This window comes from Oryx dammah, unplaced genomic scaffold, assembly GCF_014754425.2.
Source record: "Oryx dammah isolate SB20612 unplaced genomic scaffold, SCBI_Odam_1.1 HiC_scaffold_3, whole genome shotgun sequence".
Classification (NCBI taxonomy): domain Eukaryota; kingdom Metazoa; phylum Chordata; class Mammalia; order Artiodactyla; family Bovidae; genus Oryx; species Oryx dammah.
The window spans coordinates 20,351,683-20,378,169 of NW_024070187.1; the positions used below are offsets into that span (position 1 = coordinate 20,351,683).

The 26,487-nt window shown below is 36.8% G+C and overlaps 1 protein-coding gene across 1 annotated transcript; it reads left to right on the forward strand.

Annotated features, from left to right (window-relative positions):
- The first annotated feature begins 706 nt into the window (after positions 1–706).
- On the forward strand, positions 707–25,359 carry CXXC4 (CXXC finger protein 4). Its single transcript, XM_040238362.1, has 2 exons — positions 707–1,850; positions 21,245–25,359. The coding sequence occupies exons 1-2, from the start codon at positions 777–779 to the stop codon at positions 21,287–21,289; spliced, it is 1,119 nt and encodes a 372-aa protein (XP_040094296.1). The 5' UTR covers positions 707–776; the 3' UTR covers positions 21,290–25,359.
- The last annotated feature ends 1,128 nt before the right edge of the window (positions 25,360–26,487 follow it).

A 26,487-nucleotide genomic window follows, 5' to 3' on the forward strand; every position in this document is an offset into this window, starting at 1 on the left:
GATGTATTGTAGACTTTCTCAGTACTTCATTTGCTAATTTCCTGTTCATTTTCCTCATAGGGCCATAGCTGTTTTCTACTTTAGAGCATTTGCATGCCCAGGCAGCACTTGTTCACACATTTCATAGTGTTTAAATGCCCTCTGCTTATAGGTAGTATCGCCCTCCCACCCCTGATTTGCATGTCTTTAGCACTCCAATTGCCCTTTTCCCTCGGCATTTGTCACCCCCGTCTTTCCTCTACCCTGGGTATCCTGGCTATTAATACATTTTCTCAGGAGGGTTATAAGAATAGGGGGGAGGAGCCGTGGTGTGCTCTGGGGAGGGAGGGATCGGGGTTGGGAGCGTGGGGGAAGGATGGGAATGAGGGGGGGGGGTGTCACGTCTTGATGATTGTTATGCAAACGACCTGACGAAGACTGTGGGAGCTTTCTGTGTCTGCGGTGGGGTAGTGAGGGAGGCTGTTTATTTTTTCATCTTTTTCCTCGTGCATCTCGTTGGAATGACTTTCTTTATTTTAGTTGTAACAGTTGGAGGATAATGCAAAGGAAGACGCTGCCTGGGAATTCACCGTCTGTGGAAATGCGCCCCAGAGAGGAATAAAGCAGTCCTCACCTTGCTGTCCCCACCCGGACCCACTTTCCCCTCCCGCCTCGGCCCCCACCCCAACATCACCATCACCCCCTTCCCTCCCCCCCACCTCCCCCCCTTCCCCACCCAGGTGTCGGACCAAACGGTCCCCACTTCCACCCTGCACCCCTTCTTTCCCCCTTGCACCATGAACACCAATGTCTGCGTGGAGCCCGGGCCGAGCCCGGAGGCCCCGGGCTTGCCCAAGGAAAGCCACCTGCCCGAGGGGTCCCTGAACAGCCTTGTGGATTACAACTCGGAGATGGAGCGCTACCGCTCCTTTGCCACCTCCTTCTACAAGACCAACGGGGGCGCCTTCCCGCAGGCCGCCAAGATCGCGCGCATCACCACCCCCATCTTCCCCAGCAGCGCCGCCGCCGCCGCGGCCGCCGCGCGCATCGGCATGTCCCCCTGGAACTGCGACAACGCGGCCACCGCCGCCGCCGCCACCGCCATGCTCTGGGGCAGCGGCGGGGGCGGGGGCGGCGGCGGGGGAGGCGGCGGCGGCGGTGGGGGCGGCGGCGGGGGCGGTGGGGGCGGCAGGAAATCCTCCTCCGCCGCCGCCTCCTCCTCCGCCTCCTCCTCGGCGATCCTCCCCGCCGGCGGTGGCGGTGGTGGCGGCGGCGGTGGCGGCGGCGGCGGCGGCGGCGGTGGCGGCGGCAGGACCAGCATGCACCACCGAAACGACTCCCAGAGGCTGGGGAAAGCTGGCTGCCCGCCAGAGCCATCGTTGCAAATGGCAAATACTAATTTCCTCTCCACCTTATCCCCTGAACACTGCAGACCTTTGGCGGGGGAATGCATGAACAAGCTCAAATGCGGCGCTGCTGAAGCAGAGATAATGAATCTCCCCGAGCGCGTGGGGACTTTTTCCGCTATCCCGGCTTTAGGGGGCATCTCATTACCTCCAGGGGTCATCGTCATGACAGCCCTTCACTCCCCCGCAGCAGCCTCAGCAGCCGTCACAGACAGTGCGTTTCAAATTGCCAACCTGGCAGACTGCCCGCAGAACCATTCCTCCTCCTCCTCGTCCTCCTCAGGGGGAGCTGGCGGAGCTAACCCGGCCAAGAAGAAGAGGAAAAGGTGTGGGGTCTGCGTGCCCTGCAAGAGGCTCATCAACTGTGGCGTCTGCAGCAGTTGCAGGAACCGCAAAACGGGACACCAGATCTGCAAATTTAGGAAATGTGAAGAGCTAAAGAAAAAACCTGGCACTTCGCTAGAGGTCAGAGGAGATGATTTCTTGTTTCCCAGTCTACCCCCTTCCCTCCTCACTCCCCTCTCCTCTCCCCTCCAGGGCTTCTTGTCTGGCTTCAAGATGCAGTCCCCTTTTCCTGAAGCTTCATTCAGGTTGTAAGATACAGTTGGTGGTGGTTTGCGGAGGGCATGGCCTCTCCTCGTCCCCTCCCCACCTGCACTTCGCCTGGAACCGCCCTCCTGATGGGAGGGCGCCCCTCCTTTTTTTTTTTTTTTTTTAGCTCTAGGAGGAAAACTAATGTAATTGGTTTGAAAAATCAGAAGTTTCACATTCAGTATGGTCAAAAAATTCCCTAGGTGGTTTAAAATGACCTCTTCCCTCTTATTATTTTTAAAAGCATCTCTGCCCAAACGGTGGGATACATCACATTCTATATACTTATACTGGGCAAGAGAGACCTATTACTGACCCAGTTGTAACTGTGAGGACACAGTTTGTGGCACACAAGCCTACATTCCCTTTTACACACACACACACACACACACACACACACACACATACAGAGTGATCATTGAAACTAACATGCATGGATTCAAAAGGGGATATTCTAAACTCTAATTTTTTTTTCCTTACCATGACAAAATTTTTCTGTTTTCCATTTTATTTTCTGCATAGTTGGTATTTTTTCAGAAAGGGGAAATCGTAGAGAAAACTGAACACCACTTGCAGTTTTTTTAAGGAGAGATGACAATTTGTAGCAGGGGAGATGGTAATTTTATTTAAGAATTATTTTATTTATATAGTTTAGAAACTAAGGGTTCCTAAAACTCAGTTACAAAAAATATAAACTTGGGGTTCTGTGTTTAACAAAGTAACCACTATGTGGTCACAAAATCGTTCTATACATCAAGCACTGTTTTGGTTGATACACTATATGGTCAATGACAGTTTCTTTTCCTATGTGTGCTTAAAACAGTGTACAGATTATCACTAAAGTACTTGTTAAATTAGGCTTTCGGTTATGTTAAACAAAAAGATTGATGTGTTTGGTGGAAATTTCATACAGTGACCTGATCACAACAAAAGGGGGAAAATGGAAAATCAGAAGTAAATGCCTTTGGTGATATACTTAGTAATGAAATATGGACAGATAATCATATTTAGCCTCTTGATATAATGTACAGAGTAGATGGCTAAATGATCATATATAGGTGATAGATTTAGCATTAGGGAATATTCTATGGGCTGGACTGTAGGCTGAGAGTGGTTCTCACAAGTTCTCATCAGAGGGAAACCTGCATAGGAGTTTTCTCCAACGACTGGCCTTTGAAAGAAGAGTTAAAAATCTTTGCAGGTTTGGACGTAAATAAGATACAGATTTTTTTAAGTTTTATTAATATAAATCAAAGCAAATAGCACTTTGTAATTCTCCTCAAACAAATATTATGTTGATATCATCATTGATTATGATCAATTCCATAAAAATATTGCATTTATTCCTCCTTATAAGAGAACCCATGTCTGCTGAAAGTTTGACTTTATTCTAGAGTGGTTTATTACATTCCCTTTGGCAACTCTCCTTAAGCAAAGATAATAGCAATCATAAAGGCATGGATCATGTGTTTTCTTAGGTGGAAAAAATTTGTTTTTAGCTTTGAAATATCTTCTCTGGATTAATTTATTATAACTTCTTAAGGTCTCTAAGGCCCATGGGAAATTAAAATTCAGTTCATACTTAAATCTTCTGTTAATGCTTAGTCGATGAGCACTACCTGGCTTTAATTATTTTACCCTTGAACTATAGCATCTAGAATTAGAGAACCTAGAATTATAGATTTGCTGTGGTTAAGTGGACTTCATCTTTAGCTAGACCTATGTACTGCCTGCATTCCAATTTATTGTATGTAGTAGGTAGGACCACTGAATAATTCTGATTTATCTAGTAAACAACCTCTCTGAACAAGTTTAATGTGAATACCAGTAGGTTTTCTGCACAAGTTTCTATGCTGGTTTATTAGTCTAAACAAACTTCATAAGTTTCTTTTTTCTTCCTTTTGATAGTTTTCCCAACTTCTTGTGATCTTTACGTTCCTTAGCTTTTTTTTTTAAATCACAAAATTCTATAGTATTACCTTTTCTTCTTTTTAAAAATTCACATGCAAAAAGTTCTGTTGATCTTCGGAAAGTGGGATGTAGATGAGAGGGGAAACATATTTCTCTCTTTGTAGAGCTCTCTGAAGATGTTCTCCTAACTATATACCCTTTCCTACCAGAGGGCTGTTCTTGGTTCAAGGCTAAGATTATTAGTGGAATGCAATTTGGCAGAAAGAAAGAAAAAAAAATTAATTGGCTAAGATTCTATCTAGGTCACTTTTAAAGGAAAGGCAGCATGATTGCCTTAAGCACATGTGTAACCACACAGTTATGGTTGTAGGAAACCAGCTGGATGCATGTCAGAGTGACAGGGTTTACAGGACTGAACCAGAGCTGAAACAGTGGTTGCAGAATGGTGCAAAGTCCCCCTGCTGACCTGCCTCGCGCTCTAATTTGGTTTCTGTAACTTATCATCATCTGTGGAGATGTTTTAGATGTCAGATAGACTCCGGAGCTGAGGATAGTAATTTGGAGATTCATTATGGATATTACTTGTGGATTTCAGGTGTAAGTTCAGTAGCTAATATTTATTGGCTTTAAGTTAATATCTGGACTATAGTCATTGCTGATACTAGTATTTATCACTTCAAGTCCCACGTGCTCTTCTTTCCTTTGACTTATTCTCATGCCAAGGACTGGAGGCATAATCAGATTTTCAGGGTGAGTAAACTGAAATTAAGACAGACTCACATGGGTGTGTTGGGCCTCTTGCCCACATTTTTTAAAGCCTCCCCTCTGGCATTCCTTTTAAAATTGCTTTACTTATTTCCACATTTTCCTGATAAGTCTCATGTGAAGGGCATCTTAATTCCTTAAAAATTTATTTACAAAATCACCACTTAATAGTATTTCATATGATAAAAATGCACATAAAATAAATTTAGCTTTTTGGTGTTATTCTGTACTATATAGTTGCATATAACACTATTCGTTCAATCAATCGCTGTACTAAAAAATTATCACTGATTAGTCAAAGCAGTCATGCTGTATGCCCTGTGTGACAAAACTTACCTTAAAAACTTGTATCCTAAATGGTTACTATTAAGTTCTCAGATATTTTAAAAAACTTATCATATATCATAAGTTCTATGATAGACCTTTGTCTCATACAAAAGTAATCTCATACAAAGGTATTCCTTTAGTTTTCATATTCACAGCAGTTACATTTCTTATACCAAGATCTAACTTTTAAAAATCTCTCAACCTAATCTTACTCAAGGGAGAGTCGTCCCATGGGCCACGCCAGCCTCTCTTAGTCCCTGAACACTGTTCAGGTGACATGATTGATCTCTGTGGGACAGCATTAGAGACCACACAGATCTGGTTTCTCTCCCATTAGCTGATTTATGGAATTACATTAGTCAGCAGTGCCTCAGGAGTGTTCCCTGCCCCCACTCCTGGCTCTCTGCTGCTGGGTACACAACGCCACCGCCACCGATGCTTCCCCTGAGCTGGACAAGGGACTTAGGAGAGGCATGTGAGAGTGGAGAGGCTGAGAAACTGGAAAGTCAGGAGAAAGACAGTCTTTTTTCCCCTCTCTTTTCTTTTCTCTATTTTCAATTATCTGCTGAATGTACAGGCCCTAAATTATTTCCCACAAGTTAGGTCAAGCTCCCAAGGGGTCTGGTGGAAAACATCCAGGTATTGTCCTGCACTTGATAACTGGATTTAGAAGAGTATTTTAAAGGGGGATGTTAAGTTCTCAGAGCCCCAACCACACAAATGGCAGTTGTAAGAGTCTGGACAGAGCGGTGACTGCAGTTTGTGCAGGAAGGTGACACATGCTACCCAAAGAAATGCATTTGTTTATTTCAGTTCAGTTCAGTCACTCAGTCGTGTCCGACTCTTTGCGACCCCATGAACCGCAACACACCAGGCCTGTAGACACACACACAAAATAGTTGTGTCACTCAGATTCAGAATCTGTATGGTTAAATAGTGAAACTGGTCACCAGTTAAACATGTCATATAAGTTCTTGAAGTTGATGACCAAAAAAAACCTAGAGGTAAAATATGAACATTTCATATCTTAAATTGTGATACATAGTGGTTTATCTTTTTACATAGTAATTCAAAAATGGGTTTTCAGATTGAAGAGTCAGAACCGTGCCCGTATAAAAACAAAAATATTTTTGATTGGAAAATGTAAATATATAACTATTAAAAGGAAAGAGGAAATTTTTCAATAAATTCAAACAAAATGATAATATCTTAACACTGGAATGTAGTATAGAAACAACATAGAGAAAAGTTGTAGAATTTCATAAATGTTAAGAAAAAAGCACAGAAAAGTTCAGCTTTGGCTGAAGTCAGAAAATAGCCAAGGCAGCAAAGTATTATACAAGTCCAGTGAGATTCTCTTTCCATCACTAGGTTTAGTACAAGGTAGTCAAAGTTATTTTGAAAGAATCACACATTTAAAAATAATTCCTAAATGAAAATAATTTCCTTTCCTATCCAAACATCACGTAAATTCTAAGCAATCTTTTGGATGGCAATTAGGAATAGTAAAATGAAAAAAATTAAAAGCATTTGTAAATTATTTTATAAGAATGTTTGAAATTCAGTCAGCACCAAGGAAAATTTTTTAAAACAAATCAGAAGCCAATAAGAACAAAAACAAACTTTAGACTTTAATCATATAAAAATATATGGATATTTTAAACAAGAATGGAAAGTGTATCCAGTGATGAAGTAGATAAAAATTACTTGATTTTTAAACTTTTTAATTAATTGATTACTGAAGCATTGTTGCATATTTTTGTTAGTCAGCTGTTTTTGGGTGAATAGTTAAGATTTTGGCACAGTTCAGACTTACAGATTAACAAATACAGGACAATTTATAAAAGTAGCCTGTAAGACTGAAAATTGAAAGGTATATCAAAAGTGATGGGTGTTTCATCCGTATTTGTTCTAGAGTACATAGTTGGAGATTGAAGATCTATGTCGGGGTGACTGTGAAGACGCTGGTAGAATATTCCTTCTGGATATAAACATAAACATTATTGGAGTTTTCCCCAGGAATAGGTTTTAGTGTGTCTTTTAAAAATCTCTTCTGAAGTAGTTGGTGCTCCTAGAACTTACTGTTCAATCTGAGTTGGTCAGATTGGTCTTGTATTCGTTTACTTTTACTAGAAAACAATTCAGTTTTGATTTTTGCTTTGGAAAAACATAACAAAATGTCCTGCTATCCAAACATTTCACAAGCATGGATATGCTCAATTTCTTATGTTTATTTTTATTCAAATTATACAAAATGTTTAACATAAATTCATTCATCATATATAAAAATCACTACTTAAATCAATAGGTTAAATTCAAGATTTATTGAAAGGCCCATGTAAATATGCAAGTTGGAGAAAGGACTACTTCTCTTTTAGTTTTCCTCTTATTTTTAGACTAGTTTTTAAAAAGTAATAATGAACCCAAAGTAATGGTAAATTCATTTTATAAGTGTGATTTGTTTAGTCACTGATTAGAATATCAGATGATCTTGGTTGGGGAAGCAGAGCACTCTAGAAAAAGTTTTTTTTTTTGTTTTTTTTTTTTACAAAACTTGTTTTTAAGAAAGTACTTGTACTTTTCTGGTGGGATTGGTATAAGTTGTGAGGATTTTTGTGCATATATAATTTAATTTCTTTATTTGTCCTGCAGTGCTTCTGTTCATTCTTAATATACTTTTTTCATTGAGCATTTATGCTGTTATCCTTAGCAGTTTCAAATAATTGGAGGAGGGGCACACGGGTGGTTTTATCCCTCAGTCACATCTTGTTCCATCACATGCAAACACCTGTCCTGAAATTGAATTATTCTGCGGGGTAATCGAAAAGCCTGCCTCCATCCGGCATCATATGTTTTCTGTTGTTTATTGAGTTACGTTGCACCATACTTCAGATGCGACAGCCATTTAATAATGTTGAAGACTTAGCTCTGCAGGGGCTAAAAGGATCCCAGCAGGCTTGTTAACTTCTACTCTAAAACATTAGGAAAAATATTTTTTCCTCTGTGAAACTTTAGGGCTTTCCCTTAATTTATTTTAAGAACATGAGAATCCAAAGCCAGATATGAGAGTGAGCCTGTGAAAATCTCTGTTTCTGTTTTTTGATATTGAACCCCTTTATTTCATGGTATGTTTCTTACTCAAAAGACAGTGGCAAAGCAAACAACTGCTTTTTCAGAGAACTAATGACTAAAGATAAATTTCTTTGACTGATACAAAACCAAATATAAATCCTATTTAGAAAATATACTACTAGTTTCTTGGCTTTTCATTTCTTTTATAATTAACTTTGTATTTGGGCCACGTCACATTTAGGTGATAGGTGGTGGGGGAAGCTACCAGTTTCAGGTAACTTACCAGTGGAACTATGTTAGCTCCATCAGCATAACTTCTCTGAACATTTCCTCAACTGTGAAATGGACATAACAATATCAACCTTCGTTACAGCTCTTTGATACTGTATGTAGATTCATATTCTCTGCATCCTGAAAGATGCTATATGATTTCTCATTCCTAATGTAAAGTCATCAATAAAAAGTAGAGAAGATGATTATATTTACACCAGCAAGTACACCAGCAAGTTATTTGTTGTTTTCAGGAATTAAAGCCTAGATAGATTATTTTGTGATTTTGAGTTTTCTGAATATTTGTTTTAATCATACAGTTCACTAAAGCTCTGGCTTGATTTCACTTGAAAGGGGATAAACCTGATAAACAAGTTTCCCTTGTTCTTATACCTGTATTGTCAAAAGCCTGGGAAATCTGCGCAGGTTACCTAGTGACCTTTGTCACCACGGTGAGCCAATTTGGATAATTTAGTGCTCTTCCTCCTTCCTCACCAAAGGCACACTACTGCCATTACGTTCTATATCTTTTAATAAGATTGTGTGTGTGTGGGGGGGGTGTGTTTCACTTTACCAACTCAGTACCTTTGTTTACCTATTTGTCTTTATTGGGGCAGACACAGGGAGTTGTTCTAAATGTGCATTAGTGAGTTTAGGAAAATCATTGTAAGAAATGGTTAAATGCTTATCACAAATTCTGATTAGAGAATGTATTTAACAAAAACTGAAAAATTGTAGAATTACTCTTGTTTCAGAAGATAGGGTTGTGTGTGTACGTATGTGTGTGTGTAGGAAATTAAACAGGTAGATAAACATTTTGAGATTAAAAAGTGAACTGACTGTGTAGAGCTTTTTCTCTTATTAAGAAGAGAGCATTTATGAAATGAAGAAAGTGAGCAATAATAGAAAAGGCTGGTGGTTTTCTGGGAGAAAATAATGTTAAGTCTTAAAATATTTGAAATACTAACCAAGAAAGCTTTAAAAACAAGGGAGAAAGGAATATGCAAGCAGGCTGCAATGCAGTATCTAGAAGGAGTTTTGTAAAGACAGGATATGGATGTCTGCTTTGCTTCAGCAGTTATAGAAGTTTTGCCGAGAATGCAAACTATAAAGAGGGGAAGATAATGTTTTCATACTTGACTTAGTACATTTGGTTTGGAAGTCAGAGCTAAGTCTCAAGTTCACTGGAGTGGCAGCTGACTCCGAGACAAGGAAAAACAGATTGTGTTTTAGATGATGTTATTATATTTACTTATGCCTTTGAAACATTTGGTAGGATAATTTCAGAGTGTAAGTGAAAGGAGACATCCAACATGGGTGGAAAACGGGATCCTACTTGGGTCTCATTTTCATCTAAGTTCATGTTTCAGAGGACATTCTGGAGCAAATGAACAAAAGTGTCAAAAGTATCGGGGAAACTGGGCTGAAAGTGCTGTTTCTTGCTCAAGGACTTAAAAAAAAAACAAAACAAAAAACCTCTGAATGATTGATTGTATCAAAAGGATAGAGATCAAGTAGGATGAGAGAAGAAAGGGATAAATTTATAGATCAGGAAGAGTCATGGGCATTTCTGTATAGTTCAGCAAATCTGGCAAATTGCAGAGAAGATACATTTTCTCTAAAACTTTACAGAGTGAAAGGAGATGAAATGAATTTTTTAAAGAATAATAGACTCGAGTTTAATTGTGTGGAAATGATGATTTATGAGTGACAGTGAATCGGTGGCAGATAAATAACTGTGCTGGGGGAAGACTTCTCTATGGTAAATGTCTTATTTATAGGTTAAATGAGGTCAAGGTTGGTTTTAATGGAGTCAAGAACAAGTAAAAGAGATAAAATTCTCAGTTCTACGTAGATGGATGTGAAGTGAGCTGTGGAATCTTCTAACAAACCCTAAATATGTTGTATGCTCTAATTTTCACTCCTGAAAAGCAAAATAGAGAACACCAGCCTTTAAAATTCCAAAGCCTATAAATGTTGGATCTTCTATATAAGGCTGCTATCTATCTGTTGTTAAATGCGTTTTGATGTGGAGTGGTTTTCGGTTTTCCTCATGGGGTGCTCTTCACATGTATATGTTATTTGTATGGCCTGCACTGCTAGATAACGCATTGGTAGCCTATGAGACCAGTGTGTTGGCTTATGGCCAGCATTTTTAGAAAGTAGAATAGAGTGGAGGAGAAAATATATGAGTGCATCACATGTAGTAAGAGCACATGTTAAGCTTCTGTTTTAATTATGTATGTACACATAAATGTGTGTGCATGTTCCAGGGTGCTGTGTGAAATGTATTTCTAACTTGGTTGCAGTCAAAAAAGTTTGAAAAACTCTAATAACAGCAACAACTCTACTGAACAGATATGTAGTGAGGAAAGAAATTATATTTGTAAATGGAATGATGTTAACAAGATAAAGGGTAACATTTAAATGTGTTTCTGTAAGTAGTGTGTTTTCTCTCAGGCAGGTCTGTACATAAGAGGTAGATTTATAAATTCATGGTGTATGCTTAACATATGGTAAACCCTTGATAAGTTCCATTCAGAATATCTTTAGGTAGGATTAGATGGTTGGATGGCATCACCAACTCGATGGACATGAGTTTGAGCAAGCTCTAGGAATTGGTGATGGACAGGGAAGCCTGGCGTGCTACAGTCCATGGGGTCACAGAGTCAGACATGACTGAGTGACTGAACTGAACCGAGGAACTATTATTTTTCTAAGATTTGTAAGCAAGCGCTGTGAAACACGTATACACATATATACACCTTGGCTTAAAGAACTCAAACTTTTCTTTGTTTCTAATTACCTTCTTAAAATACCCAGGTAACTCCATAACTCTACATCTTACTCTTTCATCCAAGACACTTAGCTTCCTAATTACATTCTTTATTCTCAGTCCACAAAATGGACACATTTCAAAGATATGATTGTAATTTTAGAAAACTCTGAATGCAGTCTCACACCTATTTAAAAGCCTTGAATTCCTTGATTCATCCTTGGCTTAGTTCTTCCCAGATCTAGATAAGAAACACATTGTGCACTTGTGATTTCTACTTAGCTACCTCATGTGGTTATGTGGTTATGTGGTATAGTAGATATAGTATTATCTTCTATTAATACTCTAGAATTTTTCAAGGAATAAGAAAAGACAAGAAATACTTGCCTTGAATATTTGAACACAGTGAGAATCTACAGTATGACTTGTTACTTCAAGTGTATTTTATAGAATACTGGAAACCTTTGTATGACCTGAATAAGGGAAAGGGCCATATTGAAAGGAAGAAGTAAAGGAAAGAAGAGAAGGAAGGGAGGGAGGCAGGCAGACTGTAGTGTTACAGATTAAAGGGAACTAAGAAAGGAGCATTTTGGCAGAAAGGACTGTCATGTTCAAGGTCATCTTCTTGAGTCTGGTTTAAATAAGAAATTAGTAGAAATGGTTAATGCCTCAAACTTTTTTGAAAGATGCCACGAGTTTGGCTTAGATTCACTAGAAACACTCAGCATCATTTCTTTTCATTTACCTTAGTGGAAAAACTAGTTTTCTGTAAACTGCCGAGATTTTTTTTTTCCTTCTGATTTCTCTTTAAGAGTAACTCGTTCAAGTCTGCAGTTGGAAACATTGAAATGACAGGACGGGAAAACTAATGCTCAAATTGATGAAGGAGTTTAGGGACATAGAGGCCATTCAGCATCTATAAACAACTAACTGTTCAAATTGGCAGGGTAATTTTTAAGTGGTAATTCAGAGAACTTCCTGGAAAATACAGAATTGCGCATATAGAAAAGACTCCAGAAAATTGATGAAAGAATATTAATTATGTCTTATGAATCCTATGCCTGAAAAATGTTAGGCTTGTCAATTTACACTGCTAGTTAGTTAACTCTGCAATTGTGACTCTGTGTGCATGAAGGTGGAGCATACGTGATACACGTAGAAAAAGAAGTACATGGAAAATCCCTGAGGAGAAATTTGACTTTTAAGGACTTGCTCAGCACACGATATGCTGGTACCCTGTTAGTAGAGGATGCTTAAGAGTGTGTGTCCTCTTAATGATGGAGATGAACTAAAATGCATTTCCAAAGAGGTAACATGTAATAAATTGATTAAATTAAAATTGTTGGCTATGTACCTCTTAATTTTATTATTTAAAAAAAAAATTAAGGAAAGAAACCAAAAAAATCAAAGTAACTGTGAAATTTAAATTTCTGATACAACGTCAACTGCAGTTATTAAAAAAACTTTTTTTTAAAAGAAAAACTCTAAAAGCAACATGTGATTCTCAGAAGTATAGTTTTAACCAAGTACATTTTTTTTAATGATAACATCTAATAACTATGAAATGTTTAGCATTTTCCCTAAATTCCTCTAAGTAATTAATGGACATAAAACCTGCTTTGATTTCTAGGCTGGGTCTATCTCAGGAGTTGGGTTTCTGTCATAGAAGATTCTGAACCAAGTGAAGTGGCTACATTCAAAACACTATAGAACTTTTAGTCTAAAATTTCTATTAAACTTCTTTTTGGATTTTATGTAATATAGAAAAAATAATATTTCTCAAATTCTGAGATCTATAATAATCAAAGAGAGGAACTATAATTTGAATTCTTTATAGAGATTAGGTATAACTGTTGTATTTTACTTGAATGTAAGTTAGAGGCTGTCCAAATCATAACTTTTTAATTTTAAAAATCACCTCTTAATTTTTTAAGTGACCTCCCATTTCTTCACATTTCACATGAATATTTCTTCTTTTCGGTATTCAGTATTCATATGAATATTTCTTCTTTTCTTTCTTTTCAGCAGACCTTCAGCAGACAGTTCACTGCCTGCTTTAAAAAGAAAAACACAATTTTTGAAAATTGGCCAACAACTTGATCATGAAGAGAATATTGGTGGTTTTTCAATAATTAATTAGCAGTGATCTCACCTAAATGTATTGTTGCAGTCAACAGTAATCAGTAGAGTGATTTTGAGGGCAGATAGACTCATTTAACTGGCTTTGCCATATATATGAATTCATATATTCATATGTATATTCAGATTCATTTATTATATAACCATATCTATTTGGATATATATTTTCATAAAGATGTGTCATTCTTGACAATATTGATTTTATTAACCTAATTTCTACTTTTTAAATATCATTTTTATTTTCATTTCCTTTCATACTTCCTCTATACATAAGTGAAAAATAATATCTAAAATAAATTTTTGAGAACATCTTTAAAATTTTTGGATTGTTGAAAACGTTGCCTATTTCTGCTTATCCTTATATCATCCTATTATATTTTATTTTTATAAATCCAAGGATATTTTAATCACTAAACTACCTATGTGTAATACAGTAATTTACTTATTGGAAGGATGTGGTTTGAAGTGTTTTTATCAGAAGTAATTGAAATATGATCCTTTACAGCTTTAATCAAGACACTTGCCTGAAGTAGTTACGTTAGATACTAGGACCAAAAGTGGGTGCATTTTTTGACCACTTGTAGGCCAGTTTGAATCTTGGTGTCAAACTGTTACTATTCTTCCTACCAACCCACTCTTTCCCCATACACACATCTCCCTTTGGACAGTTATCTTTCTTACTGGTTTAACTACCAGGTTGATTTGATTTAGCACTTTTCCAACCTAGTATACAATTTCATCTTTCTATTTACAAAAGTTAGCTAAACTTAAAGTCACACCATTGCAGTGGAGATGGGGAAGGTGGTGGTGGTCTTGTGGAAGGAGGGAAAGGAGGGGCCCTCACATTGGCCAGGCATAGGGAGGAGCAGGGGCAACAGACCACACAGAACCAATACTGATGGAAAAGCCATCTCTGGGCTCCACCATTAACCAGGGAAACCCTAGCACAGGTGTCAGTGTGGAAACCAGAAATGGGGAATGCTCCTTATAATCAAGACTAAGACCTCCAAAATCTCAGGTCAGAAAAGTTATGCAGTTACTTATTTGGTGCATTTCTCCCTTTTAAAGAGGGTCTAATATTCCAGTTAGTGGCATTTGATAGGTGTTTTTAATTTATATCTGGATCATGGCCAAGATAAGGTGTGAGTATACCAAAGATTTATACAGTTATAAGTGAATCTGAATTATAAGAAAAATTAATCTGATAGATATCACATACATTTTATAACAGGAGAAAAAGAGAAAGTGAGGAAGGTATACTTTAAAATATGGAAACGTGTACGTATATTAATCCATATATCTTAAAACATTAGAATTATTATTGAAATATTGGTATTATTATTAAAATATAAAGTTTTTTTCTTACAGTAACAGTGAATTACTGGACTGTGAGCTTATCATTTATCATAAATTACTTGTTCTCTCAAACTAACTGACCTATGCTATACTTGTGCTTGCTAATAATTCTTATAGTTATTGGATTATGATTTTTAAAATATACTATTTATAAATAGGATATAGAATAATATTTTTGCCTAAGATGTTTGAAAGTCTCTAACATTTACTGGGTTTAATTTTAGACCATTTTTACTGGTCATACAAATTTGTAATTACATGCATATGCGTGTGTTTTCACATTCACAATATTGTACAGTATATATAAAATGATTTTCCATTTCTCCAATTAGGTTTTGAAATTTCGTCAGCACAAAAATTAAGAACCTATATAATTTGATATTTTAGCATTCTCTGTGAATCAAATCAGAAAAAATAGTGGTTTTTCTTCTTCTTTTTTTTTTACCATCAGGATTTCTTTTCCTTTTTTTCATCTACAACGCTCCAAAGTTTGTTTCATACGAAGCCAAAACAAAATATAATCAAATATCTAAAGGCAAACAATGAGCCTTAGTATTCTTTATCATGTTTAGTTATGTATTTCCTGTTGCAAAATTTCAGTGATTCATTAAGGTTTTCAAGTTCTACTGCAGAGAGACAAATCGAATGCAGTAAGAGGTTCCAGTTTCAAGGACTTAGATGCTCAGAAGTTTAATAAACATATAGTGGGGCTTCTCACAGTAAAAACGACACTTCGAAAGAGTTTAGAAGAGGCTCTGTTGACTAACTGCAGTTTGAAATTGCTTTGTTTTTGGGTGGAAAAAGCATACTTCCCATTATTATATGGGGATCAGAAAATGGATGATTTATGCTTCTTCAATTAATAATAAATGGGGAAAAAGGAAATTTTTGATGAATATAAGAGTAATGGTACCCCCAAAATACTGACTTCAGCTTAGAATGTATTGTATTAAAGCCATCCTGTTTCACAGCAGAGTTTTGAAGGCCTGGGTGAACCACTGAGTCTTTGGATCAGAAACTACATGAATACATACTGGAAAGATATATTTAACTTTAGTTATAGAATTTGCTAATGTCTTAATTATATCTCCACTTATAACTTTCATGCATTCTGAAGCAAATTTCAACATCGAGTTGTCTTTTATATGGTCTTTGAAAACGTGTGTCTAGCTTTATTAAAAATGATTTGTTTTGTTTGGTGTCCTGAATAGTGCAACAGATTTTACATACGTATCTGGCTAGACATGAATAGCCAATCCCATATAAACTCATATGTATGAAGATACAGATACTCAATTTCAGCTTTTAGGAGATGAGTTTTTATTGGACTGAACATATTTTAAACAAGAATATATAGATGTGTGGGGCTTCCCAGGTGGCGCTAGTGGTAAAGAACCCACCTGCCAATGCAGGTAGATGCCAGAGACAAAGGTTCAATCCCTGGGTGGGGAAGATAGCCTTGAGGGCATGGCAACCCACTTCAGTATTCTTGCCTGGAGAATTCCGTGGACAGAGGAGCCTGGAGGGCTACAGTCCATAGGGCCGCACGGAGTCAGACATACCTGAAGCGACCTCACACGCTTGCTTGTACATAGATGTGTGTCTAACCTAAAGACACCACAGTTCATGTGACTGCCTCGCAAGCACCAAAAGAGAAAAGTATGCTCAAATTCTTAAGGTAGCAGATTTGGGGATGTCTATTGGTTTTTAGGTCATTTAATAGTTTCTTCATTGCTGATTTAATAAGAATCAAACTGAAATACACTTTTGCCAGAGACATATTGATAATTTTTTGTGTTCAGTTTTTTAAAAGAAGTAAATGTAAAATGTATTTAGGCGTGGATTACACAGTTATGTTATTCAACAATTTGCTTTTTAAAGTTACTTAGAACAGAAGGCATTCCTTTTTTTTTTTTTTCATTTCCCTGATGGATCAGTGAGGAGCATCTTTCTTTTTTTAAAAAAAATTAATTTATTTTAATTGGAGGCTAATTACTTTACAATATTGTAGTGGTTTTTGCCACACATTGACATGAATCAGCCACAGGTGCACATGTGTTCCCCATCCTGACCCCCCCTCCCACGTCCCTCCCCATCCCATCCCTCAGGGTCATCCCAGTGCACTAGCCCTGAGCACCCTGTCTCATGCATCGAACCTGGACCGGCGATCCGCTTTACATATGATAATATACACGATTCAACGCTACCGTCTCAAATCATCCCACTCTCGCCTTCTCCCACAGAGTCCAAAAGTCTGTTCTTTACATCTGTGTCTCTTTTGCTGTCTCACATATAGGGTCATCGTTACCATCTTTCCTTTAAACCTGAAGGTCGTTCTGGTCTGGAGCTTGTAGGGATGAATTCCCCTGACATACTTCACAGCAGTCCCGGAAGAACTAGGGGCTGCAGGTTTCTCCCCAGGCCTCCTGGGAGCAAGGCTGCTGTTTGTCAGTGTTGGCACCCATGTGAGCCATGAAGGCTGCTTTAAACAATGCTGATCAACTCAATTCTATTCGTTAACTCCCTGTTCCTTTCTCTTCCTGGGGAATCTGGCTTCTCTATTACTCCTGATAAGGGATAATGATTTCCTGCAAGCATCACTGAGATCCAGAAAGTCACTGTAATCTCATCAACAGTGTGACTCCCCAACTAGGACTCTTGAATTTATATAACCCTATGGGAGCTGGTCAGGGTGCTTAATCCCCCACATTGCTGTGCTGAGGCCCTCAGTCATTTAAAATAGAAGTCCTCTTACAAAAAGATGACCTCATTATGGCCCCAAATTAGGACAGACTTCATAAGAACCCATAGTTAAACCCAATATTTTACCTGTGAAAACAGTTTACTAACCCGTCCTAGTTGAAAAAAATCCAGCCAGGCCATAAGGAATTTTCCAGTGATCCCAGTGAAGATTGGGTAGGAGGCTAGATATACATCCAGTCTTTTTGCATGGCTTGTGTGACACTGAAGAGTTTTGTTACCTTTTTTCACTCTGAAATAAAACAGAGAAGCCTCACCTCGAGTTTCTGGTGAATGCCTTGAAGATTTATTCCAATTAATGCACCTGTGGTTTTCCTAAATTTTCTCAAACATTTTAGGTGATTTCCCAACTAATCATTTTAGGGTTCAACCTCAAAGATTTTGATATAAGGGAGAAATAACTTTTAAAAGAAGCATCTCTGCTTACCTTCTCCCTTCCTCTTTAGCAATGAATTGTTTGGAGATACATACCAGTCTCAAAATTGTATACATACTAACATATACACATCAGTGTGCAATTTTGTGACTGGTAATGATAGTAAAGAGAACAATCTCTCCGCTTTTCTCCCAGTTGCCTGTCAGGCAGCATGTGTGCGTGCTCAGTCGTGTCCAATTCTTTGAGACCCTATGGACTGTAACCCTCCAGGCTCCTCTGACCATGGAATTTTCCAAACAAGAATACTGGAGTGAGTTGCAATTTCTTACTCCAGGGGATCTTCCTGACCCAGGGATAGAAGCCACATCTCTTGAGTCTCCTGCATTGGCAGGCAGATTCTTTACCACTGTGCCACCTGGAAAGCCCTTCTCACATTTGCATTATCTAATTTTTAGTGCTAACAAGCATTGAGAAGTGATTATCTTTTTCTTTACAACCATGACCTTTGATTGCAGGTGGCATCTTATAAAGCTTGCTTTTTCTAAATATTGCAAATAAAATTGAGTGGTGGAGAGTGGCATAGGAAGAGCCAAGAGTTGGAAGAAGGATTTAAAAATGAAACTAAGGCATAAGGAGTTCATCTTATTTAAAAAATGTGATCCATATATATTTCTTCTGTTTATCTTCATGAACATATATGTTTATCAGGATACAAGATATATAAGTATATACTTAGAGTCTTGTTTCCAGTTGGCATCTGAGAACAAGTTGGCATCTCTATGTCATATACTGTACACATAAATGTGAATATATATGAATATATATGCACATGTTTATTTTTCATATGTGATTCTGCAATGCATGGATATGCTTGGATCTAACTTATCTTGTTAAAAATGACTACATTTATATAAGTATGCATACTTATATAAAATGTATTCTTAGTTGGCATCGGGCAGCAAGTTAGCATCTGGTGTAAACTAAGTTTTCATTTACTGCTTATATATGTGTGTTGTAAATTATGAATATTAGGATGAATAAATATGTTTTCTTATAATTTCATAAGTACCTTTAATAATGATTAAATATGTGTCATGAGAACATATAATTACATGTATCATTTAAAAGGTAATTGTAAAAAGTAGTAAAGAGGTTTTTCTCCTCAGCCAAGTCAAATGATGGGATCCAGGTATGCATAGTGAACTGGAAAGAGGAAGACATATTAAACTATGAGGACTAAGGATTACAATATTAATAAGTACTATTTTTATGGGACCAATGGACCTTTTTAAAAATTTATTTATTTTAATTGGAGGCTAATTACTTTACAATATTGTAGTGGTTTGTGCCATACACTGACATGAATCAGCCATGGGTGTACATGTATTACCCCATCCTGAACCGTGCTCCCACCTACCTGCCCATCCCATCCCTCTGGGTCATCCCAGTGCACCAGCCCTGAGCACCCTGTCTCATGCATCGAACCTGGACTGGTGATCTGTTTCACATATGATAGTATACGTGTTTCAATGCTATTCTCTTAAATCATCCCACCCTCACCTTCTCCCACAGAGTCCAAATGTCTGTTCTTTACATCTGTGTCTCTTTTGCTGTCTTGCATACAGGGTCATTGTTATGATCTTTCTAAATTCCATATATATGCATTAGTATACAGTATTGGTGTTTTTCTTTCTGATTTACTTCACTCTGTATAATAGGCTTCAGTATCACCCACCTCATTAGAACTGATTCAAATGTATTCTTTTTAACAGCTGAGTAATACTCCATTGTGTATATGTACCACAGCTTTCTTATCCATTCATCTGCTGATGGACATCTAGGTTGTTTCCATGTCCTGGCTATTATAAACAGTGCTGCGATGAACATTGGGGTACACGTGTCTCTTTCAATTCTGGTTTCCTCAGTGTGTATGCCAAGCAGTGGGATTGCTGGGTCATAAGGCAGTTCTATTTCCAGTTTTTTAAGAAATCTCCACACTGTTCTCCATAATGGCTGTACCAGTTTGCATTCCCACCAACAGTGTAAGAAGTTTCCCTTTTCTCCACACCTGGACCTTTTTGTTTGTGCTTTTAGAAAATACTTCACAAGCTAAGTATTTTCTGTATACTTATATGCAAATTTGAATTAGATAGTGTTAGTTCTTAACACATTCATTGTGACGTATATGGTATTGATTATGAGAACAGTTTTTAAAAATCCTTTTTAGTGCCGATAGCCAGCATGGTTATTTTATTCATTTAAAATCTCATTTGAATCTTAATCAATTAATAACAGTTTAATTTTTAGATGATATTTCTATGGCAGGATTGTGTCAACCTAATGAGTCATATATGAAAAAGTAAATAAAAGCTAACCTCGATTATTAAGGAGTATTTGTAGTAGAATTTTTATATATTTTCTGAAAATTCAGGTACTGTTAACACTGTCTTAAGATGTGTTTATGACGAGTGTGTGTGTGTGTGTGTGTGAGTGCATTCTTTTATACCTTGTAGATATTTTGGTAATATTCAGTTTTCCAATTTATATACTTATTCATCTTGAGCAGCTATCTTATAGGCTCCATAGGTTTGTTGGGCAGGTCTAAGGAAGAAAAGGAAGTTTTTCATTTGCCCCGTATCAAGATTTACTCTTAGCTAGTTGTTCCTCATGTACCTTCAACGTATACTCATGTCATTCTGTTTTATAAAGAAGGGTATGGAATGATGAACTGCTGTAATGTTACTATATAAAGGAAAATTCGACAGCTTAACTACTGTTTGTCTAGCAAAATCCCCATAGTAACTGTAAACTTCTCGTTAAAAGAATTGCTCATATGTTTAGTGTCGCCTCGTACTCCGTTGGAAAACTATAGTATTTTTCTGGTGCAAAAAAGATACTTTTGCTCTATTGAGTATCATTGGTTAGTTGTAAGTTTGTTTTGTGTATATGACATTGATTTGTTGCAAATGTAGACATTTTAAAATAGAGGTATATTTTTCAGTCTAGCTCATATCAGATTATATGTAGGAATGTTTAGCATTAGTAGTTAAATATAGAAGTAGTATTGATGTGACATTTGTTGTCGTCCTGTCATAAAAGAAATTCTCCAAAATGAAGAAATTATTACACTAAATTTGAAATATCAGCTTTACATAGGCTGCGTATATGGCAGATACAAATTTTAAGTACACTTGCTGGCTGATCTTCCGACTATTGGTTAGTAGTTTGTACATTCCCCTTTCTTCTGATTGCCATCCATGTTCTAAACTGTGTTTCTTCTATTTTTTAGATCAGTGTGTTTTAATCATTATATTTAGTAAATTAGCATTAAATTCAATATTCTAATTTTTGTAATGTTCTAAGATTAAACATTTATTTTTTATTAAATGTTGAAATATGCAAGTCATTATTTGTGTATTGCTGACTAGAAATATTGTTGAAGTGTAAAGGAGAAAATCTAATTTTATATTGGCATAGAAAGAAAGCTTAACTTGTTTTCTTGCTCTTTTTTTATAGAGAACACCTGTTCCCAGCGCTGAAGCATTCCGATGGTTCTTTTAAAGCAGTAGTATATCTTATTTTCAAGGCATTTGGAAGTGAAGGGCAAACTAATGTCTTGTTTTAAGAAACTGCTTAGTCCACCACTGAAGAAAATATCCAGATATTATTTTCATTTTATGTATAGGGGTTTCTTCAAAAAAAAAAAAAAAGAGGGGGGATTAAAAAAAAAGACATATAAAAATAATCTGGGAGTTTGGGGAATTGGCCAGTCTATTTACTTTCAATACACTGATTCTTTCTTTGATGTAATTTAGCTATCCTAGTGAAGTTGTTGTCTATTTTGAAAGTGGCTGTAAAAAATAAGTTTGGGTAAACCCCTGCTGTAAAATCATGTATCTTTGCAAAGTACATATCTATACTTCATTTTCAAATATATGTGTTTCAGTACTGTAAACTGTACAGATAGCAGCTTGTATTTTGTGTGTTTAGACACAAGAAGACAATCATGTCTGAGCATCTATGGAGATTAACAGTTTGTTCACAACACTCCGGTTCTGCGAGTTAAATCTGGAGCAATAAATTTTAGCTTTAAATATTTTTTTGCCAGTTGTTTCTAGGAGCAGCAACAACAGTGGCGTGTTTTGCCATGCATCTTTCCGTAGAGACTTGATGCCAAGTTTTACAAGGCTAAAAGATGATGATGCATCCAGCAGTTACCTTCAGTTGTATTGTTCTAAGAGGGGAAGATATTAGGAAAGTTTCAATTAATCTTTTGAGCACTATATTAGAGTAGTGGTTATGCACTTGCATTGCTTACAAACGAGCTGTACAGAAGGGTATACCTCCCAAATCCTTAGTGTAGTTGACTTGTCTTGGGTGGCACTGTAACACGGAGTACTCAGAGTAGTTGAAACATGCAGAATCTGTTGTATAACTTTTTTGTTCTTTCTTTAAACAGTATTTTCTAGGATACAGGCTAGAGTATCATATCTTAGGGGTGAAATTCACGACTGACTTTTTTTTCCCCCCCAGCCCAACATGGGCTTTTTTTGTTTGTATGTATTTTTTTGTTTGCCTGTTTTTCTGCTTCTTTTTTGGTAGAAAAAAATAAACACTTAATAAAAATATCCAATTGTTTAAATTCCATGTATGATATTAAAAGTGTAGTTTTGTTTTAAAATTTGATTACATACAGGCCTCCTACATCGAGACTTGGCTGGGTACATTTTTAAGTTCAAAAGAGTGAAACACATTTGTGGAAGTGAGGCTGTTAAATCTCTTTTGATCTTCCTTTCTCACAGCCTCCCAGTTAAAACTGTGGCCTCCTCCTAGGCCCTCCATGAAATGCTCCATGGTTTCCATTCCCATTCTTGTTGCCATCACCGGATGCTTCCATTCCTGAGAAGGCAGGGCCACAATCTATGGAATTCCGTAAATGCAAACAGCCCCCAAACAAAAGGAGCTAATGCTTCATAGGACCTGATCTACCTTTTCTCATAATGTTTGGTTTTCTTCTGCAGTCAGTATTCTTTAGGCTGGCCCATTAGGACAAATGTTTATGATGGCATGATCCCTAAGAGTTTTAGTTCTCCTCTCTCTCTCTTCCCGCCCCCCCGCCCCAAATTATAAAGCCTGTTTTCAGCTTCAGAAATAAGACAGAGTTTAGCAAAATACATAGAGTATGCAAGTTGCCATATTACTGTATCTTTTTGTTCTCTAGTCACTAGCCAGCTGTTTTAGCCTGTGACATTCATTGACCTGCTGACAACTTAGCAACATGGATCAGGTGAAGAAAAATAACTTGAGAGGAGAGAGGGTGATGAAAGGAACTGTAAAGTTTTAGAAAGACTAGCAGATGAATAATTTTAAAAGGCTAGTTATAGTTTTGAATGGGAAAAAATACAGACAGAGGAGGTTTTTTTAAAAGCAGAAGGAGCTCTTCATTGCTAAAGCGCTGGCAAGGGGGCCACAGGGAGAAGGTACTTGCAAATGCCAATGTGAAAAACAGTGTGACTTAATTTGCCTAGAGTATGGATACAAGGTCTACAGTTACTGTCAAATAGCCTTTTTGAAGAAAATTCACTGTGTATTACACTTATCCATGTTTAGAGAAGAAAATTATATGATCGCAAATTAAAACGTGCTGTATATTAATTTTGAGATAGCTTTCTACTTGATGTATATTCCTTTGAAGGTTCTAGTTAGAATTTCTATTTCTGCTGTGGGACCAATAAGAGCTATATGAGTTCTTTCTTGTTCCATTTTTAATTTTATTTGACCTTTTTTTAAACCAATTTGCTAATGAATTACGAGTAAGTGAAAACTTACTTTCACACTTGAATTGGTAAGCTTGCCTTGCTTTTTGGAACGTGATCATTGTTATTACAGAATTGAAACAAACTTTATTCAGGCTGCATTAGGCATACGATAACATATGAAGATCTCATCGCAATGTACTGTGAGTCTAAAATACATGCTAGTATTGCATGTCTTGATGTGTTTTTATTTGTTTTCTTAAAGAATTAATGAGTTTGTATATTGTGAAATGTGATTTTTTACATGTGAATTCAATTTTTTAATGAAATAATCTGTTAATTATTGATATGGAGAAGCGCAGCTTTTCTTGAATTCCTTATGTGTTTTTATTCCTGATGATGTTCTTTTTTAAACCACCCATTTTTTAATGTTTTGGGTTAAGCTATTTATGTAACGCAGGGCGCATATAAGGTTCCCTTTGGTGATGCTGAAGAAACGTATCACTCCTCTGGCCTCCCCTCAGTTTTCTCCCTTGTAAGTTCATGTATTGAGAACTTGTAAAGCATATCATAGCAGCAATGAGGGAGTGATTGAAAGATTTACACTTTTCTTGATTCTTAAATACCAATGAAGTGTAACTTTAAAAAACTCCTTGGTGTATGTTTCATATTCAGAATCAAGAAAATTCAGAAGATAGCAATCAGCTGTAGATCATGTGAGCTATATTTACAACTTAAAAATTACATCTCAGATAAGCCAAATACAGAACTTTGTGTGAGAGGTCACGTACAGAGGTGGAGGTGGAGGTGAGGAGCTGCCATCATGCGTCAGTGTTTGGGAAGACTATGGAAAGTCCTCGGGCTGTTGCCATGTAGTGCAGGGGACCCATCCCTTTGTCAGCTCTCACTCAGCACCCTAATATCATACGAGCATCAGAGTGCAAATCTCTCTCTTTCCAGGCTTCAACCCAAAGTGGCTTTCTGATGGATTCCGCCTGTCTGTGCACAAGTGGAGGGCATATTTACAAACTAGAAACGTGTCCATTCTTGGGAGGGAGAAGAGTAATAGGCTTCCCCCAGGGTAAGAATATATAAAAGTGTCTCCTGTTGCTTAATTCCCAACACCCAACTTTCTTCTAAACACATTTCATAGGAAGCAAGAGATGGAAGACTTCCTATGAATTAATATTAAGCAGTCACTAAAAGAAAGGAATATTCCCTTCCTTTTATTCAGAACCCCTGGCATGTAAGTTGTACAATTAATACTAAAGCATATAAAGTCTTTAAGCTGATAGTCTCTGTAATCAAATAATGAAAAAAAGAAAGCAGTTAAATGAACACACTATTCAGGGTCAAATATGTTCAGCAAAAAACTGTTGTGGGTCTTTGATCATGGCTAGATTCACAGTGATATCACACAGTTGGTTCTCATGTAACAGCTAAAATGTTTCAAATTTTGTTTTTATTAAATTTGGCAGTTTCACACTGAGATCTGTATTCCTAGTGAATAAAAGACAGTTACTATGTTAGGAGGGATTTCATTTTCACAATTGCAAGGAAGTCAGAGATATTTCAGGAATATGGGCCACAAAATGTACTCCTTTCACAGTGTTCTCCTATTCTGAACTGTGCAGTTATCTATTAAATTTTCTAATAGATATTTGTGTAAGGTGTATGTATGCTTGTGCAATTATTAAAAAAGCAGTTTTGGAAAACAGTGTATTTATTAAAGAAAATTACTTATGGGGCATGTACAAAACTGTAAAAAAAAAAAAAAAAAAAAAAAACTTAAAAAAAACACATTCAATTTGCCCAGTAAAGTTGTTTTTGTGAAATTTCTGTGTTGTTGAATAAAGGACTTTAGTATTCAAAAGATCTCTTTTTCCATGAACAAATTTTTATTCGTGAGATTTTAAATAATCAGCATATGATCCTGAAAGTCTTAATTTTTTTAGGATAAAAACATTTTTCATTCTAAACTTGCTCCTACATCAGCAGAATGAATATGTTTATAAAAGTTTCATAAAATATTCCTGTTTTGTTCATCTTTCTTCTTCATATATTTTTGTCTTTCTTATATATTTAAAGGAAAGAAAGAACATGATGTATTTCTAAAGGATATATTTTTGTTGAAAGTTTTAAAAGTTCCCCAAAATAGAGGAAGAAATGAGTATATCCAAACTTTCTTCCTTCCTCCATTATAAGAGTGCCGCGAGAAAGCTATCCATGAACTCCTTGTGCTGTGAATGAGGTCTTGGTGATGACACTTAAAAGCATTAAGGTACAGGAAGAAATGCACAGCACTGGAATTCTGTCTTCAGCCACCCCCAGCAATACTCTGAGATTCCCTTTTTATTGTGTTACTTTTCTATTGTAGAATACTGTGGTCCACCCTGCTATTATTTGGCGGTGAGGGCACTATTACTTCGCTGCTTCCCAGAACAAAGATCTAATTTTTTTTTTTGCTGCTTCATAAACTACAAGAAATGTAGAACACAGTATTATATCTTGGAAATCATTAATATGGTTCCAAACATGGAGCGTTAGACAATTGAAAGAGTTCATGTTCACAGAAAAAAAGACCACATGAGAAGATTTTTGTCAGTGTTATAAATTTCAAGATGTGTTCTGTTAGAATAATATCACTAGTATAAAATATCTTGGCCATGGCAACAGAATTGGATTATATAGTGTGAGAAAGATGAATTAGGTAACTGGAATCATGAGAGTTTCTGGGTATTCAGCAATTTTGCAGGTGAGTTGCTATGCTTCTTTATTATATTTTGGTGTAAGCAACAATATGGCAAAACTGGATTTTCATGATAATACTTTCCTTACTTGACATCTTCAAGGATACAAATGCTTTGAGGTTTATATGTAATGATAAGAGAATAATTCTTCAAAATAGCTTGAATTAACCAAAAAGGGAAAGACAGGGGAACTCTATAACTTATTTAGACATTGAACCAGATAATTTCATATGGTTTCTGGAAAATAATACAC

Bases quoted from the DNA above. Each gene is read 5' to 3' on its own strand.
- CXXC4 (XM_040238362.1), top strand. From the start codon at position 777: ATGAACACCAATGTCTGCGTGGAGCCCGGGCCGAGCCCGGAGGCCCCG. The intron at 1,851-21,244 runs GTCAGAGGAGAT...CTTTTTTTATAG, and splicing joins AACCTGGCACTTCGCTAGAG to AGAACACCTGTTCCCAGCGC.